The 21101-nt window shown below is 46.4% G+C and overlaps 2 protein-coding genes and 1 non-coding gene across 4 annotated transcripts; 1 reads left to right on the top strand and 2 right to left on the bottom strand.

Annotated features, from left to right (window-relative positions):
* Positions 1-643: 643 nt before the first annotated feature.
* On the bottom strand, positions 644-3690 carry LOC126629993 (eukaryotic translation initiation factor 2 subunit alpha homolog). The gene is made up of 7 exons (XM_050300167.1): positions 3139-3690; positions 2572-2628; positions 2406-2492; positions 2167-2313; positions 1967-2071; positions 1257-1355; positions 644-1018 (listed from the first exon to the last, which is right to left on the bottom strand). Exons 1-7 carry the CDS (start codon positions 3520-3522, stop codon positions 866-868), a joined length of 1032 nt encoding a protein of 343 aa, XP_050156124.1. The 5' UTR covers positions 3523-3690; the 3' UTR covers positions 644-865.
* A 201-nt stretch (positions 3691-3891) lies between these two features.
* Positions 3892-3973, bottom strand: TRNAS-CGA (transfer RNA serine (anticodon CGA)). The gene has a single exon. It is a non-coding gene; the product is annotated as a tRNA-Ser (tRNA).
* A 568-nt stretch (positions 3974-4541) lies between these two features.
* Positions 4542-20504, top strand: LOC126629015 (cell number regulator 13-like). Of its 2 annotated transcripts, none has more exons than XM_050298907.1 (7): positions 4542-5016; positions 5139-5538; positions 5729-5809; positions 5883-5954; positions 6054-6160; positions 6624-6717; positions 20285-20504. In XM_050298907.1, exons 1-7 carry the CDS (start codon positions 4624-4626, stop codon positions 20335-20337), a joined length of 1200 nt encoding a protein of 399 aa, XP_050154864.1. In that variant the 5' UTR covers positions 4542-4623; the 3' UTR covers positions 20338-20504. The 2 variants fall into 2 exon arrangements, with proteins under 2 accessions (XP_050154864.1, XP_050154865.1); XM_050298908.1 differs by having other exon boundaries at positions 5139-5494; positions 5697-5809.
* Positions 20505-21101: the final 597 nt, after the last annotated feature.

The raw sequence follows: 21101 nt of genomic DNA on the forward strand, positions 1-21101 counted from the left end.
CAGTGGCAAGAGGGTGAAGAGGATGAGCTTGTTTTGAAGGATTTGGGATGAACTTTACACATGCGTTTCGCAGAAAAAGATGGAGGAAAGAAGAAATGGGGCTGAGCCAGAGGTAGAAGAAAAAAGAAGATGGTTCTGGAGGGGCGTCTGTTTGGAGTAAAGTAAAAGAGGAATAAATATGCATTAAAAAACATAAAATATTATTATATAAACATTAAATAATATAAAATATTACTATTTATGCATTAATTAATATAATATTATAGTTTATTAATTGTTCTGCTTTTTAGTCCGACACTGCACCAAACGTTTCACTAAGTTAGTCCAGCTTAGTCTAGTCTAAGCCAATCCAGCTTAGTCCCTAAAGCTAATCCAGTCCGAGATAATCCGATGCAACAAACGCACCCTTATGTTACCAACAACCAAAATGCGTCACCGGATGTGATCCTTGGAGGAGATACTCGATAAAATGAGTAACACGGGGTAGATGGTTGTAGATTCACGGTGAGAAAGTAATATTTGGAGAGGAACAATAGCTCAGAGAACACTGAAACACGAAAAGCTAAGACGACATCCGAAAACTAAGGCCATAAAAAGATAAGCAAAAGGAGGAGTTGGGGAAGGAAATGGGACAACATGGCTATTTACTGCTTTAAATGTCGAACTAAAAATTAAAGGTGTCATGTATCTGCATTCCTCCACCAAAAATTCGGCTCAGTTTGGTAAATTGCCGAAATACCTCAATGATACAATACTTCGAAATCGGTTTTATACAAATGTTAATAAAGCATGAGTACAAAATAATCAAAAAACGAACTTGCTTGACGGAAACGGTTATGCCACTACCTCTAATCCACATTTTTTCTCAATCTACTATGCCGGGACCTGCGTCAACGTTAACTTCTCCCATTCCGGTGTCTTCTTCCTCCTCGCTACCCTCATCACCACTAACCTCCTCATTCTCCTGGCGAAGCTTAATCATGTGCTCGGCAAGTAGTTTATCATCCCGCTCGCTCACCTACATCAGTACACCATATTAGACCCATAAATACAAGAGTTTACGCGAAAAAGTCAATCAAGATTACTGTGGATTTGAAACTCATTGCTATGACTGCGCTGATAAAAAAGTAAGTTCTGTAGGTTCTAAAATAAGAGATTGATAATAAGTCAATTTCCGCTGAATATCTAAAACAGACGGCAAAACCAAGATTATATGTAAAACAGACAAAATATGAAGAATAAGGGTTGGCACTCACCACTCTGGGTGCTTCCTTCACTGCTAGTTTCCCCTTGTGATGTTCAATTTCTTGTGTGCACGCTACAATTGCATTGCTTAGAACTGATATTCCTTGCTCCTGCCCAACCAAGAACAGAAATTATAAAAGTCATTAGCTAAGTAGTTAGTGACAACTGTATCATCAAGTTCACAACTGTCCGCGGGAAGGTCAACAGAAACTGTGCTACATTTCCAGCTTCCAAAAGTATGGTATTGATAGAAGAGAAGTTATAACCAATGCTGCATCTATCGATGCAGGAATTGAAGAATTTGACAATATAAATCAAGCAATAAATAAGAACTAAGAGGAAACTAAATTAGCGCTAGAGTGGCAAGGTCAAACAGTCTCATCGCTACACAAGTGCAGAAAAAAGGCTGTGATCCAGTAACAGCCATCAGGTGATGTCTTAACTGACTCAAATTCAAAGGTTCAAGGTACAAAATTTGAAGATCGACTTCTTTACAAACTCTAATGTTCCTTCTTTGGTAGATAAGAAAACAAACTTTTAAGCCCTGAATCAAAACACTTGCTTATTCACAACAGCATGACCTACAATGTAGTCTATGTAAACATAGCAGACATTATCAGCGTGCCACTATACAGCTTCGTGGGTAATCTAGATTTCTGCTTGGTAATCGTGCAATTGAAATATTGAACAAATAAAGATTTAAATCACAGTTGGAGCAAACCTTATCAAGAGTCTGTGTGGTAAGAACATAAAGTGGAGGAGCAACCAGTTTAATTTTCACAGGACAGTCATTATTACCCGCAGCTTCTGCTTTCCTCATGGCATCCTGCATATCACAATGTCTAAAATCAAAATCCAGCTAAAAAAAGATAAACACCGTGAAAGAAAAATAAGCAGAGGCCATTGGAGGACATACAGAACCTTAATGTGAAGGACACCATCAAATTGGAAGCACTTCATTTCGATATCAGCTCGGATCTTCAACGGTTGCGGGGTCATTCTTCTCCTAATATTCTTCACCAGAGATTCTTTAACTTCCTCTGACACAGCAGGAACCATCTTAGTGACCTACAATTCCGATGCAAGCGAGTATGACACCTCTACATATGCAACATAAGCAAGAGAATATGAGGCAGAAACCTCGCACAAAAAGGCATTACCTCCTGTCCATCAGGGCCAGCCTCTTTGACCTCACATGTGAGGGTGCTAAGAACTGAATCAGGATCAGTCACAACGATTTTGAAAGCCTGCACAGAGCAATAAATCATGTTAACTACCTAAAAACAACACCACAAACATACGCTTGAACAGTGTAAACATCCTCACCTCGAAAGCATGACCATACTTCCGGTATAACGGCCAGCCAATATTGACATACAAGTCCTGTAACAAATAAAGTAAATTAGTAATAGCCTAAAATCATATGAAAAACGATAGGTAATAAAACATCAATAATTTGTTTGACCATCCCTCATTCAGATAAAGGCAGTAGCCATAAATCCCAGTTAACAATAACACAAAATCTTAGGGCTTGTTTGGAATTGCTTCTAAAATGACTATAAGCGGTTTTGATGAAAATATTTTTGGAACCAATCCTTAGTAAAATGCAAATGAATCCTAAAAGAGCACTTGAAGTGGGGGCTAGGGCTTTTAGAACCAAAAAACATTTTCTCTAAAAGCGCTTCCAATCATTTTAAAAACCATTTTAAAAGCACTTCCAAACGAAAGCCTTAAATTGTGTAAATTGCAGCAATGAATTTCTAACTCCAGTGTTGCAACACAACAGACCGGCATAAAAAAGTCTACTTTTCTTCTCCAATGTACAATTCTCACGAAATTCTCACAACCCAAAACATCACAAAATCCTAACAATCCAAATCGCACAAAAATTACCTCCAAATCAATCCCCAAGGTCTCGGCGACGTGGCGCATGATGGAGTGGACGAGCTTGCTCTTGTTGTACCTCTCCTCGCATGCCTGAATATCCTCCTCAGAAACCCTCCGCTTGCTCAAATCGATGTAGCCCTTCTCCTTGTCGACCCTGAGGACCATGACGGGCTCGATGCGTCCGACCTTGATGAGGCTGCTGACACTCCGAATCCGGCGGCGGGAGAGCTCGGAGAAGAGAATCATGCCCTCGATGTTGTTGTACTCGAGGAGAGAGACGTAGGCGCCCATGTCGGCGATGTTCTTCACCTGGATCATCACCGCCATGTCAACATCCGGGTACCGCGCTTCGTACATCCGGCACTCCAGGTTCGGTGTCTGGGAAGCCATGGTTGCTGCTGCTTCCCGGTGGATTGAATCGCCTAGGGTTAGCGTTTCTAGAGAGAGAGAGTTTCTGGTTTGCTTGGCGCGCCGGAGCAAAGAGGGTTAGGGTTTTGAGAGCAGAGAGGGATAGCTTTAGCTGTGATACTAGCAACTCAACGTCAGTTCCGGAAACGCTGTTTTCTGCTTCTTCTTTTTCTTTTCTTTTCTTTTTTTTTTTTTTTTTTTTTTTTTTTTTTTTTTTTTTACTTTTCTAATTTTATGAATGGGCCGGGTAAAGCCCACCTAGTTTTTTTATAAATGGGCCGGACAAAGCCACCATAGCTCAAGGCCCAAATCATGGAAGTGAAGAGAAGAAAAAGTAAGTTAAAAAATGAACGTCGACAGCAGGATTCGAACCTGCGCAGGCAAAGCCCAACAGATTTCGAGTCTGTCTCCTTAACCACTCGGACATATCGACGGTGAGGTCTTCGTGGCTTAAAAAATTAATTAAATGAAATTATTTATACATAAAGCACTTTTCTTGAAAGCATTGTTATTCGATGAACATGGAAAATTTCAATAAAAATTCGAAAACGTGTTGAAAAATTAGTAGTGTTTCTTGGAGATTGCTAGGTGTTATCCAAAAAAAAAGTGCTTCTAAATACTTTTAAATTTGGATTACCAAACGTTTTTAAAAGCGTTTTCTAATTATTTGCAAATGCTTTTAGATATTTTAAAAATACTTGGAAGTGTTTTTTTTTTATAAAAAAATACATACTTGATGTTTTTTGCATGAGACATTTTAAATGCTTTTGAAATCCATAAATATTTTCACAAATTACATATTCAGCTATTTTAAAAATAATTCCAAACGAGCGTGATCTCACCTAGTAATTAGTGTCAATTGCATAGATTATTGTCTATAACCACAATTTCTCATGACAAAAGTTGACTGCCCATTTCCTTCCCTCCAAAGAAAACATAAATAAAGAAAAAAGATCCAACCCTTTGATAAAGCATTCACAATTCCAGAACGACGAAGCAAACAAAGTACCACGACATTGCACTAACAAAAAGAAGTAAAGCAAAAGATGTCATGACATTCCAAAAGCTTCCACAACGTCCAACATGGCGAGCTCAGATTTTGCAGAGGCACCGGGACTCGACGCCGTGGGCCTCACAAGCACGATTGTGTCCACCGCTCAAAGCGCCAGGACACACCGCCACAACTGCGAGCAGCTCGCGGAGCACGTAAGGATGGTAGGAAACTTGCTTGAGAAGATGAAATCAACGGACTTGATGAAGCTTCCATGTACAAAGGAGCCGTTGGATGGTCTTGAAAAGGCTCTTGTAAAAGCGCTTCTACTAGTACAGGGTTGCAGAGACAACAGCTGCCTCTACATGTTTGCCCTGGGATGGAGTGTGGTGTATCAATTCCGACAAGTCCAGGCGGAGATCGACCACTACGTCGGTCTCCTAGTCCGCCCCTTGGTTTCTCTGCTTCAAGAGTTTCGCCTTCAGGTATGTCAACTCCTACGGATATACAGATAGTCTGATAAGATAACATTTTCAACCGAAATAAAAGTCGCGAATGATGGGATATTACAAATAATTAACTAGTACTATTGTGGCTGTGAACCTAGAATTTGAAGGAAGGCTTGGAGGCCATTGAAGAGGATCAGAGGTTGTATACACTTGATGAACAGGACATGGAGGTTCATGGTGTGGTGTTGAAGCCTGATCGAACAACGAAAGATGCAGACATATTGGAGAGGGCGCTGTCTCGAAAATATCCCAACATGGCTTTTGATGAGGCACTCCAGGAGGAGAAAGAGAAGCTGAATATCGAACTACAGCGAGCAATAACGATTAACGATCCTGATCAATGCCGGGTGATTGAACATCTTATTCATGTAGCAGAAAATGTTGTGAGTGGTGTACTGCCAGGAAAGAAAGTTGAGAAGCTTCTTGTCAACGAACCAAGTTATGTGGTGTCAGGGTACGTAGTGTTTGAGGGATTGAGAGTACACCAGCCAATCACAAGTAATTTTTCGGTGCTACTGTCACACTAACACGTTACCAATACACTTCTGTTATAACACATGTACGAGTAACAAACATTTCTCGTAAAGCACATTTTAGTAACCTGAAATGTATCTCTGAGTAAATATTTCGTTGATTAAAAGCATTTTGTGGCACAGATGCATAACCAATGCCAACTCCATCTATACAGGCCCCGGGTTTCAGCTGGAGAATGAAGGCCGGGGGGAGTGGCAGGCTGAGCTTTTCGGTTGTTGCAGTGAGCCTTGTCTAAGTAAGTTTCTCAGACCTGTTAATCCCCGTTCTAAACGCTCTTCCTCACTGTTTGAAGTACCATGTTTAAACAGGCATGAAGACCTGCATTTACCCCTGTGGAACATTTTCATGGATAGCCAATGTGGTGTCAAAAGGAAAAATATGTAAGCATAAGCATTCTCTCACATAGCAAGCATAAGTGCCTTTCACTGAAGCTCTCACAAAAGAGGCCTAATTGATCCGACCTTTTCCTTGGACTACAGCTCGCGAGCAAGCAGCGAGTAATCTGATGGCTTACTCTCTCTTCGGAGGCTGCTGCTGTTACACTTGCTGTATGAGAAGAAAGTTGCGGGAATTTTTTAACATAGAGGTACTCATCATATAAATCTTTCTACTTTACTACTCAAATAGTAGGCTTCTGCTTTCATCCGTCTTAACCGGAATTAGGGCTGGTTTGGTATTGTTGTGCTTTGAAAAAAAGCTGCTGTGAGAATAAGCGGCTGTGCTGTGAGAATAAGCGGCTGTGAAATAAATCAGCAGAGTGTTTGGTAAACTTTTTTGTAAAAGTGCTTTTGGAAAAAAAAGCAGTCTAATAGTAGGTCTTTTCATTAAAGAAGCACTGTAGCTCCGTGTGCTTTGAAAAAAAGCCAGTTTTTCAAAGCTGCAAATAGCAGCTTCAGCTTTTTCCTTTGATTTCAGCTTATTCTCACAACAGCTTCCAAAATAAGCTTTTTTTTTTTCAGTTTACCAAACACCTAAAACCCTCACAGCTTTTTTTCATGGGTGCTTTTTTTTTAAGCACCTCACTCCCAAACTAGGTCTTAGTCTCGTAGGGAAGTTGCTGTGACGACCTTCTTACTCACCTCATGTGCTGCTGTTGTGCACTGGTTCAAGAGCGAGTAGAACTCGAACTCAGAAACTTTGAAGGTAAGTTACTGTTTGGGCCCAAAATAATAGTTTGGGCCGAGGGTAGGATCACTCTCGGCCCGGGAGGCCGTGCGGCGAAAGGGTCATGGATCGTTCAGCTCATGGGCTTCCAAGCCTAGGTCGGTTAAATCAGAACGCAAGCCGAGTCCTAGTACAATAGGGACTCTCGATGGGATCAGTAAACCAGAAAGCGAATCCGGCTCAGTTAAGGACTAGATTCGTAGTCCTAGTGGAGATAGGATTGGTCGAGGTGATGTTGATCCAGGGAGGGAAACCTAGTCCGAATAGAATTGTAACTCGGACTCGAGGACCAGCGCTATAAATAGGGGAAGTTGTGCATTAAGGAAGCCCCCTGCAAATCAATACAAAATTGCCCTGCGCAAATTCTCACAACTTGTGATTTTTCTTTTTCCTTTTTCGCTGACACATCTTCCGTTGGCATCAACAGCACTGTGGAAGCAACCGGTGATATCTTAAGTCGGCATAGATAGCTCTGTCACCGTAGAATCAATCGGTCTCGCAGTATCTTCCGTTGGCATCAACAGCACTGCGGCGAGAACGGTTGATTACCTATCCAAGTCTCGGTCGAGAAGGGTTTCTGAACCCTTATTGGTCAAGATCATCTCATCAGTCTTCTCGGCGAAGTGAGGTGTTACACGTTATTACGTTCGGCATATTGAAAGCCGAATTTGATATTGAACTTCGTAAGAATAGTAACTTTGTCTTCAGGTTTGAGAGCCCAAGAGGCCGAGACGTGTTCCTTTCTCGACCGCAATCGCAAGACGCAGAAGTCAGCCGCGCACCCAACGCAACATCAACAAATTTACTCCTCGGCCGACGAGTTGGCACGCCCCGCATTCACCGAAGGACGTAGTTAGCTCATTAATTACTCGGCCTGCGCGCCACGTAGGCTTTGTAGTTTTAGGGTCAACATTTTGGCACGCCCAGTGGGACCCAGTGCTAGACTACGAAGTTCATGCCAATTGAAACACGATCGGTAAAAAATAAAACAACTATGGGAAAGTCGACAGCCGATTTGCCGAATCAGAACATAGGACAAAGTGTGCCGCAGGCGCAGAATCCCCTTAGCGCGGTGACACCTGAGTCCACGAGCGCGACTCGCCGAGAGAGAGAAGTTAATCTCGGCGGTCAACTACGCGGTCTAGAGATCCCTAACAGAAACACCTGCGTTCTCAATGAAGGGATCGTAGAAGAGTGCGATAAGGATGGTGGTGAAGGATCTGATCCGCCAACAAGGTCGTTTCTTCGGAAGCGACTAGACGAGCAGTCTCGGTCAGTCGAACAGACGTTTAGTCGAGGCATTGACAAGCTGCATGACGTGATACTCAGTTCCAATGAGCGACAAACCAGATTGCTTGAAATGCTGGTTAGTAAAGTCAGTGACAGCAGGCATTTCGATCTTCTACAACACTTACCACCAGGAAACAATCCGTTACCAATTGTACCGGCCGAGCCAATTCCTGCTCGGCTCAAACAAATTGACTTGGAAAAAGGAGGAGGGTCGAATAGTATGTCAGACGGAACCGACTAGAGGGTCGAAGCAACACCTGTTGACATGACCGAAGTTCAGCGGATGATCGACTCGGCCATGAAGAAAGGGCCGAAGTTTCCTAAGTTTATCCATCCGTACCCGGCCTACGTGGAAACATTCGGATATCCGAAGGGTTTCAAGATCCCAGATTTTAGCCTTTTTACCGGTGAATCGTATCTGTCCTCGTTGGAGCACGTGGCTCGTTTCACCACGCAATGCGGGGATGTTAATAGTGATTTCCATATGTTACGGTTGTTCAACTTCTCATTAACCGGTTCAGCATTCGCCTGGTATATCAATCTCCCTCCTAATTCCGTCCAAAACTAGGAGGGGTTGGTCGAGAAATTCCACGAGCAGTTTTATCGGCCAGGAATGGAGATGTCAGTTTCCTCATTAGCAAGGATGGCTCAAGCATCTGATGAGTCACCAATGGATTATCTTACCAGGTTCAAATCAGCTAGGAATTGGTGCCGAGTGCCTTTACCCGAAGTCGAATTTGTCAGGCTTGCTTTGAACGGCCTCGACGTCGAATACAAAAAGAAATTCTTGGGGCAAACTTTCGGGATATGTACGAATTAGCCTAGCATGTCGAGTAGTATGATTACTTGCTCCGCGAGGAAAAAATTTCGAAGGTCCCAACTCGGGGGACGATTTACAAGAATCCTACTGTCAATTATGCATCAACCGAGGATGAATACGTCAGTGTGGATGCAGCTGAGATAGTGATAGATAAGCCATACGTCTGCAAGGCATTAACTCAAGTTGACTCTAGGGAAGTCAAAAGCCGTTCGGCCACTGAGGGAACGTTGAAACCGTCAAAAGTTTATACTTTTGATATTACAAAGGCTGACGCAATTTTTGACCAACTGTTATCAGCAAGAATCATCAAGCTTCGGCCTGGTCACAACATTCCCAAGGCCGAAGAGCTTAAAGGAAAGGTATATTGTAAATACCACAATTCAAGCAAGCATACGACAAATAATTGTGTCGTGTTTCGAGACAACGTCCAAAGCTGGATTGATAATGGCAAATTGAAATTTCCAGAGAAGAAGATGAGTGTTGATACTGACCCGTTCCCCACGGAAACAGTAAATATGGTTGATGCATGCCTACCTAAAGACAAAGGGAAAGGGAAGGCCGAAGATGTTGTGACGCAACGCTTTCGGAATCAGAATTCTCGGCCACGTTTCATGGCCGATTTTCGTTCAAACAAACCACCTACAGCTTTAACAGGACCTGCTATTGTCAAACCTATGGTATATTATACCACCGATGAAGACAGTGGGACAGCGGTTTTGTGCAGCAAATGCAGAGCCAAGGTCGGTAGTGAGCCAGAGGAGAAGCCCTCTCCGCTTATAACGGAACGACCTACGGCCGCAACCCAGCAGAAGATTACCGAAGTAGGCCAACATCAAGGGGTTTTTGATAGGCTCGGTCCTAAAGTACGAATGGAAGAGACACCCCCGGTCAGGCGGCGCCTCGATTTTGATGCTTCATTCTATGACGATGATTACTATAAACGTAATTCTAGTAGTTCAGAATCATCGCGGAGCCAAAAAACCTTCAAACCTCCCGAACCTAGAGATCAACGTTGGTATACATATCATTCTTCGAAAGGCGTCTACACCGCGTTGTCCAAATCTCAGAAACGCCGGCATCAAAGGATAGATTGCATGGCCCGTCGACGGGCAGCCCAAGAAACTTCGGTCCCTAAATGGCGACCGAAGGACACAATGGCTACTGATGATGAACGACCACCTCCAGCCATTATGACAGAGTTGGCTCAAGGGAGACGGCTGGTCGACCAAGATGTCGAAACCACGTTTGAAGAGGCCGATAAACGGATCAAACTTCTTCTTCGACCAGGGGAGATGAAGGCGCGCCTTGAACATTTCAGGCAAGAGGCCGAAAGCAAATTAGCCCCGCCAGCTATACAATGACCTTTGATCAAGATCCGACGGAATTTGCACCCCCCGTTCCTTGGGGAGGCTTTGGAGTACATGCAAGAATTCCATAAGAAACATTCGGCCAATGATCTGTATGGCTTGCCAAAGGCGTGCCAGGACACCATTGATCTAGTCCTGACTTGTCCTGATGCCGAGCGAATCATCCAGAAAACCTCAGACCTAGGGCTGAAAGCAAGGTTCCAGCACCTACGAGAAGCTCGTGTCCTTGGATTTGAAGTCGACCCATACATTGATATGGATGCAGCCGACCTTCCTTTCTCAATGGAGGACCTTCAATATTTACGATATCACTTCGAAGTATTCTCGGCTGTTTCGCTCTTCGGCCTTACGACCGATGAAATAGCACGTGTTGCGCGTCTGGATGCTTATCTCGACACTAGGGATGCCCGGCTACACTACCAGGAGCAGGTCCTTACCCCGAGCACATTGTCGATCTCAACATCACATGAGGTAGGTACGCAGAACCAGCAAGAAGCAGCACCGCAGGATCAAACCATCGAAGAATGAACAGAAGAGTCTCGTTGTCCAACCTTGACAGCAACAAAGTATGCGGTTGTCGACCAGACCAGAGATGAAGCTAGTGAGGAGGGTCCTAACCCGATGGGCCCGTCAGTCCTGGATAACATGGAAATCAGTATGGTCCATGTGTTACCCGCCGATTTTCAGTCAAGCACGACTCAACCGAATTTCCTCGATGGTGACGTAGTCACTGAAGAAGCCGGCCACGTTGATTTTTTATCTGCTGTTGAGGTTGAGCCAACAACAAAAGATGATAGTCTAAAGGCGGCTTTGGCCGAATTGTTTCCTCGTTCATCATCGGCCAAACTTCACCATTTAAAGCCTTTGTATGTGACGGCCCGTATCGAGGGGTATCCAGTTTCTAAAGTTTTCGTCGACTGTGGAGCTACCGTCAATATCATGCCTCTGAACATCATGAAGGCCTTACGTCGCTCGAATGACGAACTTATTCCGTCAGGGATCACAATGAGTAGTTTCGTCGGCGACAAATCCCAAACCAAATGTGTACTTCCGTTAACTGTAAACATTGATGGTCGCACTCACATGACCGCCTTTTTCGTGGTTGATTCCAAAACTGAGTATAATGCACTGCTCGGTCGAGACTGGATTTATCAAACCAGCTGTATTCCTTCATCATTGTATCAAGTGCTTGTATTTTGGGACGGCAACTCGGTCACTGTTCACCCGGCCGATAGCCAGCCCTTCAAAACTAACATGATCCAAGCACGGTACTATGATGACCACGTCGGCTACATTACATTGCAAGGCTTCAATGAAGAAGGACGGCCGACTCGGATTTCGGTTCAGAAAGCTATCGAGGTTGGCGCCGAGACTGTCCAGCAGGATTCGGCGAGACTCGGATTAGCTAATTTCCTCCCCGAAGCTGATGTTTGACACCGATCGGGAAACACGTAGGGCCGCGGTTTCATCTACTATGGAACGACTGCTGGCCCATTGGTATACTATATCTAAACAACCAAATTCGGGAGTTAACCTCGTCGAGTTCCTTGCTGAATGAGATAATGGTCCTGTCTTGTCTCTTGATAAAATTCAAGCTGCACCGGCCGAACTCGAAGATCATCGGCCCCAAGTTAAGGACCCCTTGGAAGAGATTAATGTTGGGACGGCCGATGACCCACAGCCTTTGTTTATTAGTGCGTTACTTCCCCAACAAATGAAGGACGAGTTTCGTGCCTTGCTTACGGAGTTCAAGGATTGTTTTGCTTGGAGCTATCATGAAATGCCCGGCTTGGAGCGTACTCTGGTCGAGCATGAATTACGTATTAAGCCCGGATGTAAACCTTTCCGCCAGCCACCTCGTCGATTCTCGACCGAAGTGCAACTCGGCATCAAGGACGAATTGGTTCGGCTTTTGAAAGCCGGGTTCATTCGGACAGCTCGATATGTTGAATGGTTGGCAAATATCGTGCCTGTTTTAAAGAAAAGTGGTGCACTACGCATCTGTATCGATTTCAGAAATCTGAATCTGGCAACTCCCAAAGATGCGTATCCAATGCCGATCTCAGACCTGTTAATCGATGCTGTGGCAAATCATGCAATCTTATCCTTTCTGGATGGACACGCCGGGTACAACCAAATATTCATTGCCGAAGCCGATGTGCACAAAACTGCTTTCCGTTGCCCGGGGGCACTCGGCACTTACGAATGGGTTGTTATGCCATTCGGCCTCAAGAATGCCGACACCACATACCAACGGGCAATGAATACCATCTTCCATGATTTAATTGGAACCATCGTCGAAGTTTACATCGACGATGTTGTCATCAAATCTAAACGCCGACAGACACATCTGGACGATCTCCGACAGGTTTTCCTCCGCATGCGTCGGCACAACCTCAAGATGAATCCTGCCAAGTGTGCCTTCGGCGTATCGACCGGGAATTTTCTTGGCTTCCTCGTGCATCACCGTGGGATTGAAGTCGATGAGAATAAGGCCCGCGCAATCCTCAATGCTCCACCCCCAACGACGAAGAGACAACTCCAGTCCTTACTCGGACAGATCAATTTCCTCCGCCGATTTATTGCCAACTCAGCAGGTAAGATGAAAGCGTTCTCCACGCTTTTGAAACTCAAGGATTCAGATAAATTTGTGTGGAACAACGAGCATCAGGCGGCGTTTACGCAAATCAAAGTCTCCCTCACGAACCCACATGTCCTGGTTCCTCCTCGGCGCGGTAAGCCTCTTAAGCTCTATATCTCGGCGGCCGAAGAATCCATCGGCTGCCTCATTGCGCAAGATAACGACGCCGGACGAGAGCAGGCTATTTTTTATCTCAGCCGCAATCTCAGTCAACCGGAGACCAATTATCCGGTCGTCGAGAAGCTATGCCTGGCCGTGTTTTTCGCCGCTTCCAAGCTTCGGCATTATATGCTCCCATCAGTTACCCAAGTCATTGCTCAGACCGACGTCATCCGCTACATGCTCACCCGACCAATCGTAAAGGGCCGCATTGGGAAATGGACCATGGCACTGTTCGAATTTAGCTTGCAGTACGTAGCCCAGAAAGCTGTCAAGGGTCAGGCACTGGCTGATTTCCTTGCTCAACATCCCTCCCCATACGGTTTTGGGGGCAACGACGTTGAAATCGGCATGGTTCAGACGCGCGACAACCACTGGACGATGTACTTTGACGGCTCCAGTACGTCATCTTCGGTGGGCGTGGGAATTGTCATTCAGTCCCCAAACCACGATCGCTGGTTATTTTCGCTTAAGTTGGATTTCGAATGCACCAACAATCAGGCCGAATACGAAGCCCTAATCGTCGGCCTTGGAATTCTTCATGACCTACGGGCAACCCGCGCCCTCGTCTTCGGCGACTCCGAACTTGTGATTAACCAACTCAATGGTTCTTTTCGTTGCATGAGTTGTGCCCTGGCGTCTTACCACATGATCGCCAGCTATTTGGCCGAGTCCTTCGACGGTATTACATTTAAACATATTTCCCGGAGTCTTAATACCGACGCAGACGAATTGGCTCAAATTGCCTCCGGCGCGTAACTCTTGGGGGGCAAGTTAGGCCGAGAAATACCCGTGTTGCGACAGCTATACCCGGCCTTGGTTAACCAATAAGTCCTCCAGCGCGACAACGTGATACGTACAAGAGTCATGTTCTTACCTTCGTTATTAGATAGAGACGACCCTGTGGACGTTTGTGCCATCGAGGCAATACCAGATGATTGGAGAAGGCCCATTATGCAGTATCTCGACAATCCCAATGGTAAACATGATCACAAGACGAGAGTTCACGCCACGAACTATGTCATGTATCAGAACGAGTTATACCGAAAAGGCGAAGATGGTTTGTTATTGCTATGCCTCGGTCCCCAAGAGAGTGCTCGGGCGATTACAGAAGTCCATGAAGGGATATGCGGAGCTCATCAATCCGGAAGGAAAATGCGATGGCTACTTCGACGAAACGGCTATTTTTGGCCAAGGATACTAAAGGATTGTATCGAGTTTGCACGAGGATGTGTACAATGCCAAATCCACGGGCCTATACAAAGGGTCCCGGCCGAATCTTTGCATTCGGTCATAAAGCCATGGCCGTTTAGAGGATGGGCCATGGACGTAATCGGCAAAATCACGCCGTCTTCTGGAGCCGCTAAGCACGCATGGGTAATAGTCGCAACCGATTACTTTACCAAATGGGTCGAAGCGAAGTCATATGCCGAACTAACATCTAAAGAAGTTTGCGATTTCGTGGAGGAACACATCGTAACCAGATTTGGCGTACCAGAAACGATCATAACTGACAATGGAACAATCTTCACAGCCGAGAGGTTTAAAGAGTATACGGCAAATTTGAAAATTCGGCTCGAACAGTCTACACCATATTATCCACAGGCGAATGGGCAGGCCGAAGCAAGTAATAAAGTGTTGATCGGCATCCTTGAAAAAATGATAAAAGAAAGGCCTGGCATGTGGCATTTGAAGTTGAACGAGGCATTATGGGCATATCGAACATCGCCCCGATCGGCGACTGCGACAACCCCGTACGCATTGACCTACGGACACGATGCAATGTTACCAGTCGAGTTAAGCATAAATTCGTTACGATTAATCGAACAAAGTAGTTTGTTTAGCGCCGAATATAGTCAGTCCATGAGGCAGGAACTCGAAGATTTGGAAGAAGCACGACTTGACGCCTATAACTTATTGGTGGCACAAAAACAGATTACCGAGCGAGCCTATAATCAAAAGGTGCGACAGAAAACATTCGGCGAGGGTGAATTAGTGTGGCAAACAGTGTTGCCCGTAGGACTAAAAGATCCTAGGTTTGGCAAGTAGTCGCCGAATTGGGAAGGGCCATTCGTTGTGCATAAAGTAAACGGCAAATGGGCGTATCATTTTAAAAACCGGACCGGTGTAGTCCACAGATTACCAATTAATGGAAAGTTTTTAAAGAAATATTATCCAGTCACATGGGAAATGCAGGAATAGAAAACGGGTCCATTGAGATTGATAAGCATTTACAAAATGAGTAGGTCGGACGGTTTACAATCAAATACATTCAAGGTGAAGAGGGTAGAAGAGTGCCGAGCAGGGCTTTCAGCTCCAACCACCGTACTTCACCCATGATGACCCGGGCTTGCCGGTTCTTCTTCTCCAGCTTCAACTGCTCGACCCGTTTTGCATTCGCCGTATACTCGGTTAAGCAAGCCTTACCACCCGACTCGAAGTCCCTGGCAAGATCGGAAGCAATGACCGATCTTCGTTTTGATAGTTCGGCCATTTGACGGTCGAGGTCGGCCAAAACTTCCCCTTTACCCTTCAAAACGTCAACCTTGGGACGAAGAGCATCTTGAACGACCAGGGCAGCCTGCAGGTCTTGTTCGGCCCTCAAAGCATTTTCAGAAACATTGAATGTTTCTCGAACCCGCTCCAAGGCAGTTGACGCCTGAACGACAGCCTCGTCGCTCAGCTGACCATCGACTCCAAGGTCGTTTAGACATTCTTCCAGCAGATCAAGACCTTTGCGCTCAAGAACTTGCGACGCCGAAAGCGATAGGACTTCTCGCAGCCGGGTCAGAGCAGTTAAATCAGCAATTTCGGTTGCGGCGGCCGAAGGACCAGCCCCTCCAGGGGTGCTGGATAAAAGAGCTTTAAATTCGACCTCCCACGAAGCCTGCACACACAAATCAGGTTAAGTTCCGAAGAAGTCATGGCAAGAATAGCAAGAAGGTTTCGTTTTTTTAACCTGCCGAGAGGAGACCTCGGCCATGTCCCCAGGATCGTTGCTCGAACCTAAAGAACTCAATGGCCCAGCCCAGTGTCTCAGATTGTTTCTCAGTTCACGCGGCCGATGGAGGTTATCTACGTTTGATGGCCACTAAGGCGGCCAAGAAATATAGATAACGCCATTCGGCGCGTAGAATTGTCGGTGAAAAGAATGTACAGGCACCTGACATTTAGTATTTTTCTCGTTTAGAATTCTAAAGCGGAAAAGCAATCAAGGAAAGACGGTGGAAGATACTTACGAAGGCCGAAGTAGCCTCCTGCGGAGGAATGTGGAAGCCCTGGTCTTGAGGATGAACGGGCGATTCCGCCGTTGCCTCCGGTTCCTCGACTGGTCGTTTGCCACGGTCGGCTGTGGAGGGGCCGATCGGGACAGCTGCTTCTGAGGAAGGAACACCCTGGTCCTGAGAAGGAGCAAGGGGTTCGGACACCGCCGTTGGTTCATCGACCGGACGCTTGCCACGATCGGCCGTGGAGGGGCCGGCTTGAACCGCCATCTCGGACACTAGAGGAGGTTGTCGACGAGTATGAGGACGATGTGCCAGCGGGACCTCGTCGCTCCCCTCACTTTCTTCCAGAACAAAGACCGAGGGCTTTGGATTTTTGGGGGAGGTGCCATCGGTCGCAGAAACCGCCTTCTGTGGGACAGGTGCCTCCTCGACGGAGGGAGGCACGACTGGTGTGCCGGCCCCAGAGACAGGCCGCGCTTAAACTATCTCTGCGACCGAAGCTGGCGGTTTCTCGACCAAGGAATGGCCGGCGGCGGGAGAAGGGGAAGCACTGGGAGTCGTCGTCCCCGTAGTATGACTGGAGATGACGTGGATCTCTCGTGCACCTTTCTTTGCCAGTTTTTTCACCCGCTTGGCAGGCGGGGGAGACTCGACAGCCGGCTCAGCCTCTGGGCGAGGCCGTTTGATCAGCACCGCCCGACCAGCAGTTTTGCCATTCTTGGCCACGACCGATTTTTTCTCGACCGTAGCAGCGGCAACTGCATCCGCTTTTCTTGAAGGCCGACTACCTGAGAAGATAAAAGCAATTCAGCAAGGTAAATCAGTATGCAGAGTTGAAAGAAAAGAGGAGAAATGAACAATTACCTTGAGATTGGGAGACCGAGGCCTTCTTCGGTCGGTCACCGAAGAGTTTGTTCAGCACCTCTTCGACCGGAGCACCAAAGAACTCCTGGGTGTAATCTTCCCACCATTCACCGAAGGTGTTGGTGCAAAGGGTTTCTGGGGTGGCCGGTCGAAGGCGGAATTTTTGGCAGTACTCTTGGAACTCCCTCGCGGCAGTTTTACATTCCTTCTCCGAGGAACGAGGTTCACGTCCACGGCTTAGGACTGTTCGGGAGGAGAGAAGGGGAACAGGGCAGCCCTGAAGATAGCCGAGCTGTCGGGCAAGGAAGTTCGGATGGTACACTTCCCAACCTGACCGTTTCCCATCGCAGCCGAGAGGGAGGTCGCGAGCGAGCACAAACGATCCCCAAGTCTGACGAAGCTCGGCATCCTCCTCCGCGCCCCACACAGAGGTAGGTAGTCTGATGGAGGAAGGATAGTCCCGACGACGACATATCAAGAATTCGTCGTTTGAGAGATCATCAAGAGCGAAGAGGTACCGAAGTACCTCTTCGGCTTGGTGAGGAGGTGTCGGTCGGGAGGCCAGCTGAGGTCCAAGAGCCTCCGTTGGTGAAAAGTCAGCTATGGCCGGCCAAAGGGAGGCGAAGTACACTTGTAACCAGAGCTGGAAGACCCAGAGGGGACCATTCTGGTGTGGGTCGACCTTGTGGAGGGTCGCCTCGGCCAGGCAACGGAAGAGATGGGCGAGAATGTTGGAACTCAGTGCCAGGACGTGACCACTAGCCAGGGCTTCGACTACCGGCATGTTCTCGACCAAACACTTGTTCGACTTGGTACAACAAATGTATTGTTGTACCAATAGAAGAGGAAGGCTTCATGCTCTCCTTCTCGCAAGTCCTCTTCTCCTCGGCCGGCGAAGTGAAGATAGAGGGTGTTGTAATTAAAGAAGTTCTTGTGGAGCTTCTGAATGTCTTCTTTTGACGGGATTTGACCGTCACGGTTCAAGGTCTCGAAGGCTCGTCGATCGAAAAACGTCTTCAGATCAATATTCGACGGGTGCCCAGAGAGGGCCGCGTCGATTGGGATCCCGGTTGCCGAAGTCCCCAGAATGGCGGTGACATCAAGGATGGTGGAACCGATGGGACCAAGAAGAAGAACCAGGGTGTTGGTGGCCGAGCACCAGAAGCACAAGGCGGCTAGGAGAAGCTCCTTGTCAAGAATGACATCCATTGACGAGAGAAGGATGGCGTCGTAAATGCCGAGGGCTCTCCATTGCTCACCGAAGAGCCGTTCCATTCGAACGACCCAGGCTGCCCAGGTTGTGGTCATCGAGGGCCAGGAGCCTTGGGGTTTCGCCGCATCCCATCTCGACCATTCAAACCCTTGGAACAATGGTGTTAGGCAGTGCTCCTGGAGAAGGCCAGTAATGGTCGACGGTATTGTAGCCTTGAAGAGAGGACCCAAGATTTGGTGGACAGTGCTCATGTCACTTTCAAACCGTATGTTTTTTATCGAGCTCCGATCAAGGATTTTCTGGTGCTGTTCACATTCCCTGGAAAGCTTGGAGATGAAAGACGCCATTATAGGAAGGAAGCACGGCGTAAAAGGTTTTTTGGGTTGGGGGATTTAAAGACGAAGACCTGGAAAAAGGAATGTGCTGGAGAAGAAGGGCAAGAGATTTCAGAAAATTTTGAGAGCGTAAAGTGCAAATGAGAGAATTTCGGTATTTATAGAGTTGTGGAGGGAAGAGCAATCGTTCGAAATTCAAAACAAAGGGCAAAATCGACCGAAGGAATCATTGATCATGATGAACATTTGGGAAATGCAGTTGAGAAGACCGAAGGTTTCAGGTTTTGGGGGCGCACGATCGCTTGTGACGGCGAAATTTAATGGCGGAAGACGTTTCGACGCTTGCACGACGACAGGTGGACTCACGGATTGAGATAGTGGCTCGCGAATTGAGGTAGTGGTTAAGTTGACGGTTCAGGCAGCCGCACGCCTTAGACGTCATCATTAGGGTTGGCCGTGTTGGAGGACGCCACGTGGCAAGTTTGGTTAGCAGGATCAAGATCGTGCAATCATGTTCAATAAATGCGCCTTAGAACTCGGGCATTAGGGTTCTGAGTGGTAGATTCGCCTCTTCAAGGCCGAAACTCGGCCAAAGAATTCGGGCCGAGGACCTCAGAAGCGATGGGGCAATGTTTGGGCCCAAAATAATAGTTTGGGCCGAGGGTAGGATCACTCTCGGCCCAGGAGGCCGTGCGGCGAAAGGGCCATGGATCGTTCAGCTCATGGGCTTCCAAGCCTAGGTCGGTTAAATCAGAACGCAAGCCGAGTCCTAGTACAATAGGGACTCTCGATGGGATCAGTAATCCAGAAAGCGAATCCGGCTCAGTTAAGGACTAGATTCGTAGTCCTAGTAGAGATAGGATTGGTCGAGGTGATGTTGATCCAGGGAGGGAAACCTAGTCCGAATAGAATTGTAACTCGGACTCGAGGACCAGCGCTATAAATAGGGGAAGCTGTGCATTAAGGAAGCCCCCTGCAAATCAATACAAAATTGCCCAGCGCAAATTCTCACAACTTGTGATTTTTCTTTTTCCTTTTTCGCTGACACATCTTCCGTTGGCATCAACAGCACTGTGGAAGCAAACGGTGATATCTTAAGTCGGCATAGATAGCTCTGTCACCGTAGAATCAATCGGTCTCGCAGTATCTTCCGTTGGCATCAACAGCACTGCGGCGAGAATGGTTTATTACCTATCCAAGTCTCGGTCGAGAAGGGTTTCTGAACCCTTATTGGTCGAGGTCATCTCATCAGTCTTCTCGGCGAAGTGAGGTGTTACACGTTATTACGTTCGGCATATTGAAAGCCGAATTTGATATTGAACTTCGTAAGAATAGTAACCTTGTCTTCAGGTTCGAGAGCCCAAGAGGCCGAGACATGTTCCTTTCTCGGCCGCAATCGCAAGACGCAGAAGTCAGCCGCGCACCCAACGCAACATCAACAAATTTACTCCTCGGCCGACGAGTTGGCACGCCCCGCATTCACCGAATGACGTAGTTAGCTCATTAATTACTCGGCCTGCGCGCCACGTAGGCTTTGTAGTTTTAGGGTCAACAGTTACATAAGCTTCGGTCAATAGAAGCTTTTTTTTGTTAAGCACTTTTGCTCATGTTAACAGCGAATATCTTGCAGGTTGCAACGGAAGAAAGATGGTTCCTCCACCATTCCAATGGATGAAGCCTTAAGTGCCTTATATGAAATGGACTTGCCACAAACAAGGAATACGAGTTAGGTCAATTAGCTAAAAGGCAATGCGCTCTAAATCGCCTTCTTCATATACTAAAAAATTTGAGGGTAGAATCTTGTCTTATAAAATGAAAAATCAATATCAATATTAAGTGTATTGTATTCATTTTTGGGCCTTAACACCTTCGAGAAATTCTTATATTTGACTGCTCGTATATCCAAGAGTCTCACCGTCGTCCACTTCTGGTGAGCATGCTGTCGAGTACAAGCAGTTGGACATAAGGTTTTCTCGAAAACCTTGCATTGCATCTCCTTTTACTTTGAAAATATCATGTCAAATAAGCCATTTTCTCTGGCTCGAGGGTGAGAGAGATGCGAATCCTAAGTTTTGTGTGAAGTGGATTAGTAGGATGAGCTAATGAAAGCCGTATGATTTAAAATGATTAGTCCGAATCACTGGATCCGCTGGAGAAAATATGGCTCAAATCGTTGCTCCCCTTTCATTTTTTTGGCATCAAAACAATTGCAAAACTACGAGAGGACAACAAACCGACCCACAGTTAAAACAAGGTGTTTAATGACCAATCACTAAACATTATTGGCTCGTTTGGATGTGCTTTTAAAATTATCCAAATCCGATCTTGTAGGTAAATGGATCCAAACCGAACCGACCCACATCAAAATAAATGATCCACGACTTAATCGCGGGCCGAGTACTGGAGTCGTAGCCCAAGTATCATTTGGATCCCCTCAAAGCCCACCA

This window comes from Malus sylvestris, chromosome 7 (assembly GCF_916048215.2).
Source record: "Malus sylvestris chromosome 7, drMalSylv7.2, whole genome shotgun sequence".
In the NCBI taxonomy this organism is placed as follows: domain Eukaryota; kingdom Viridiplantae; phylum Streptophyta; class Magnoliopsida; order Rosales; family Rosaceae; genus Malus; species Malus sylvestris.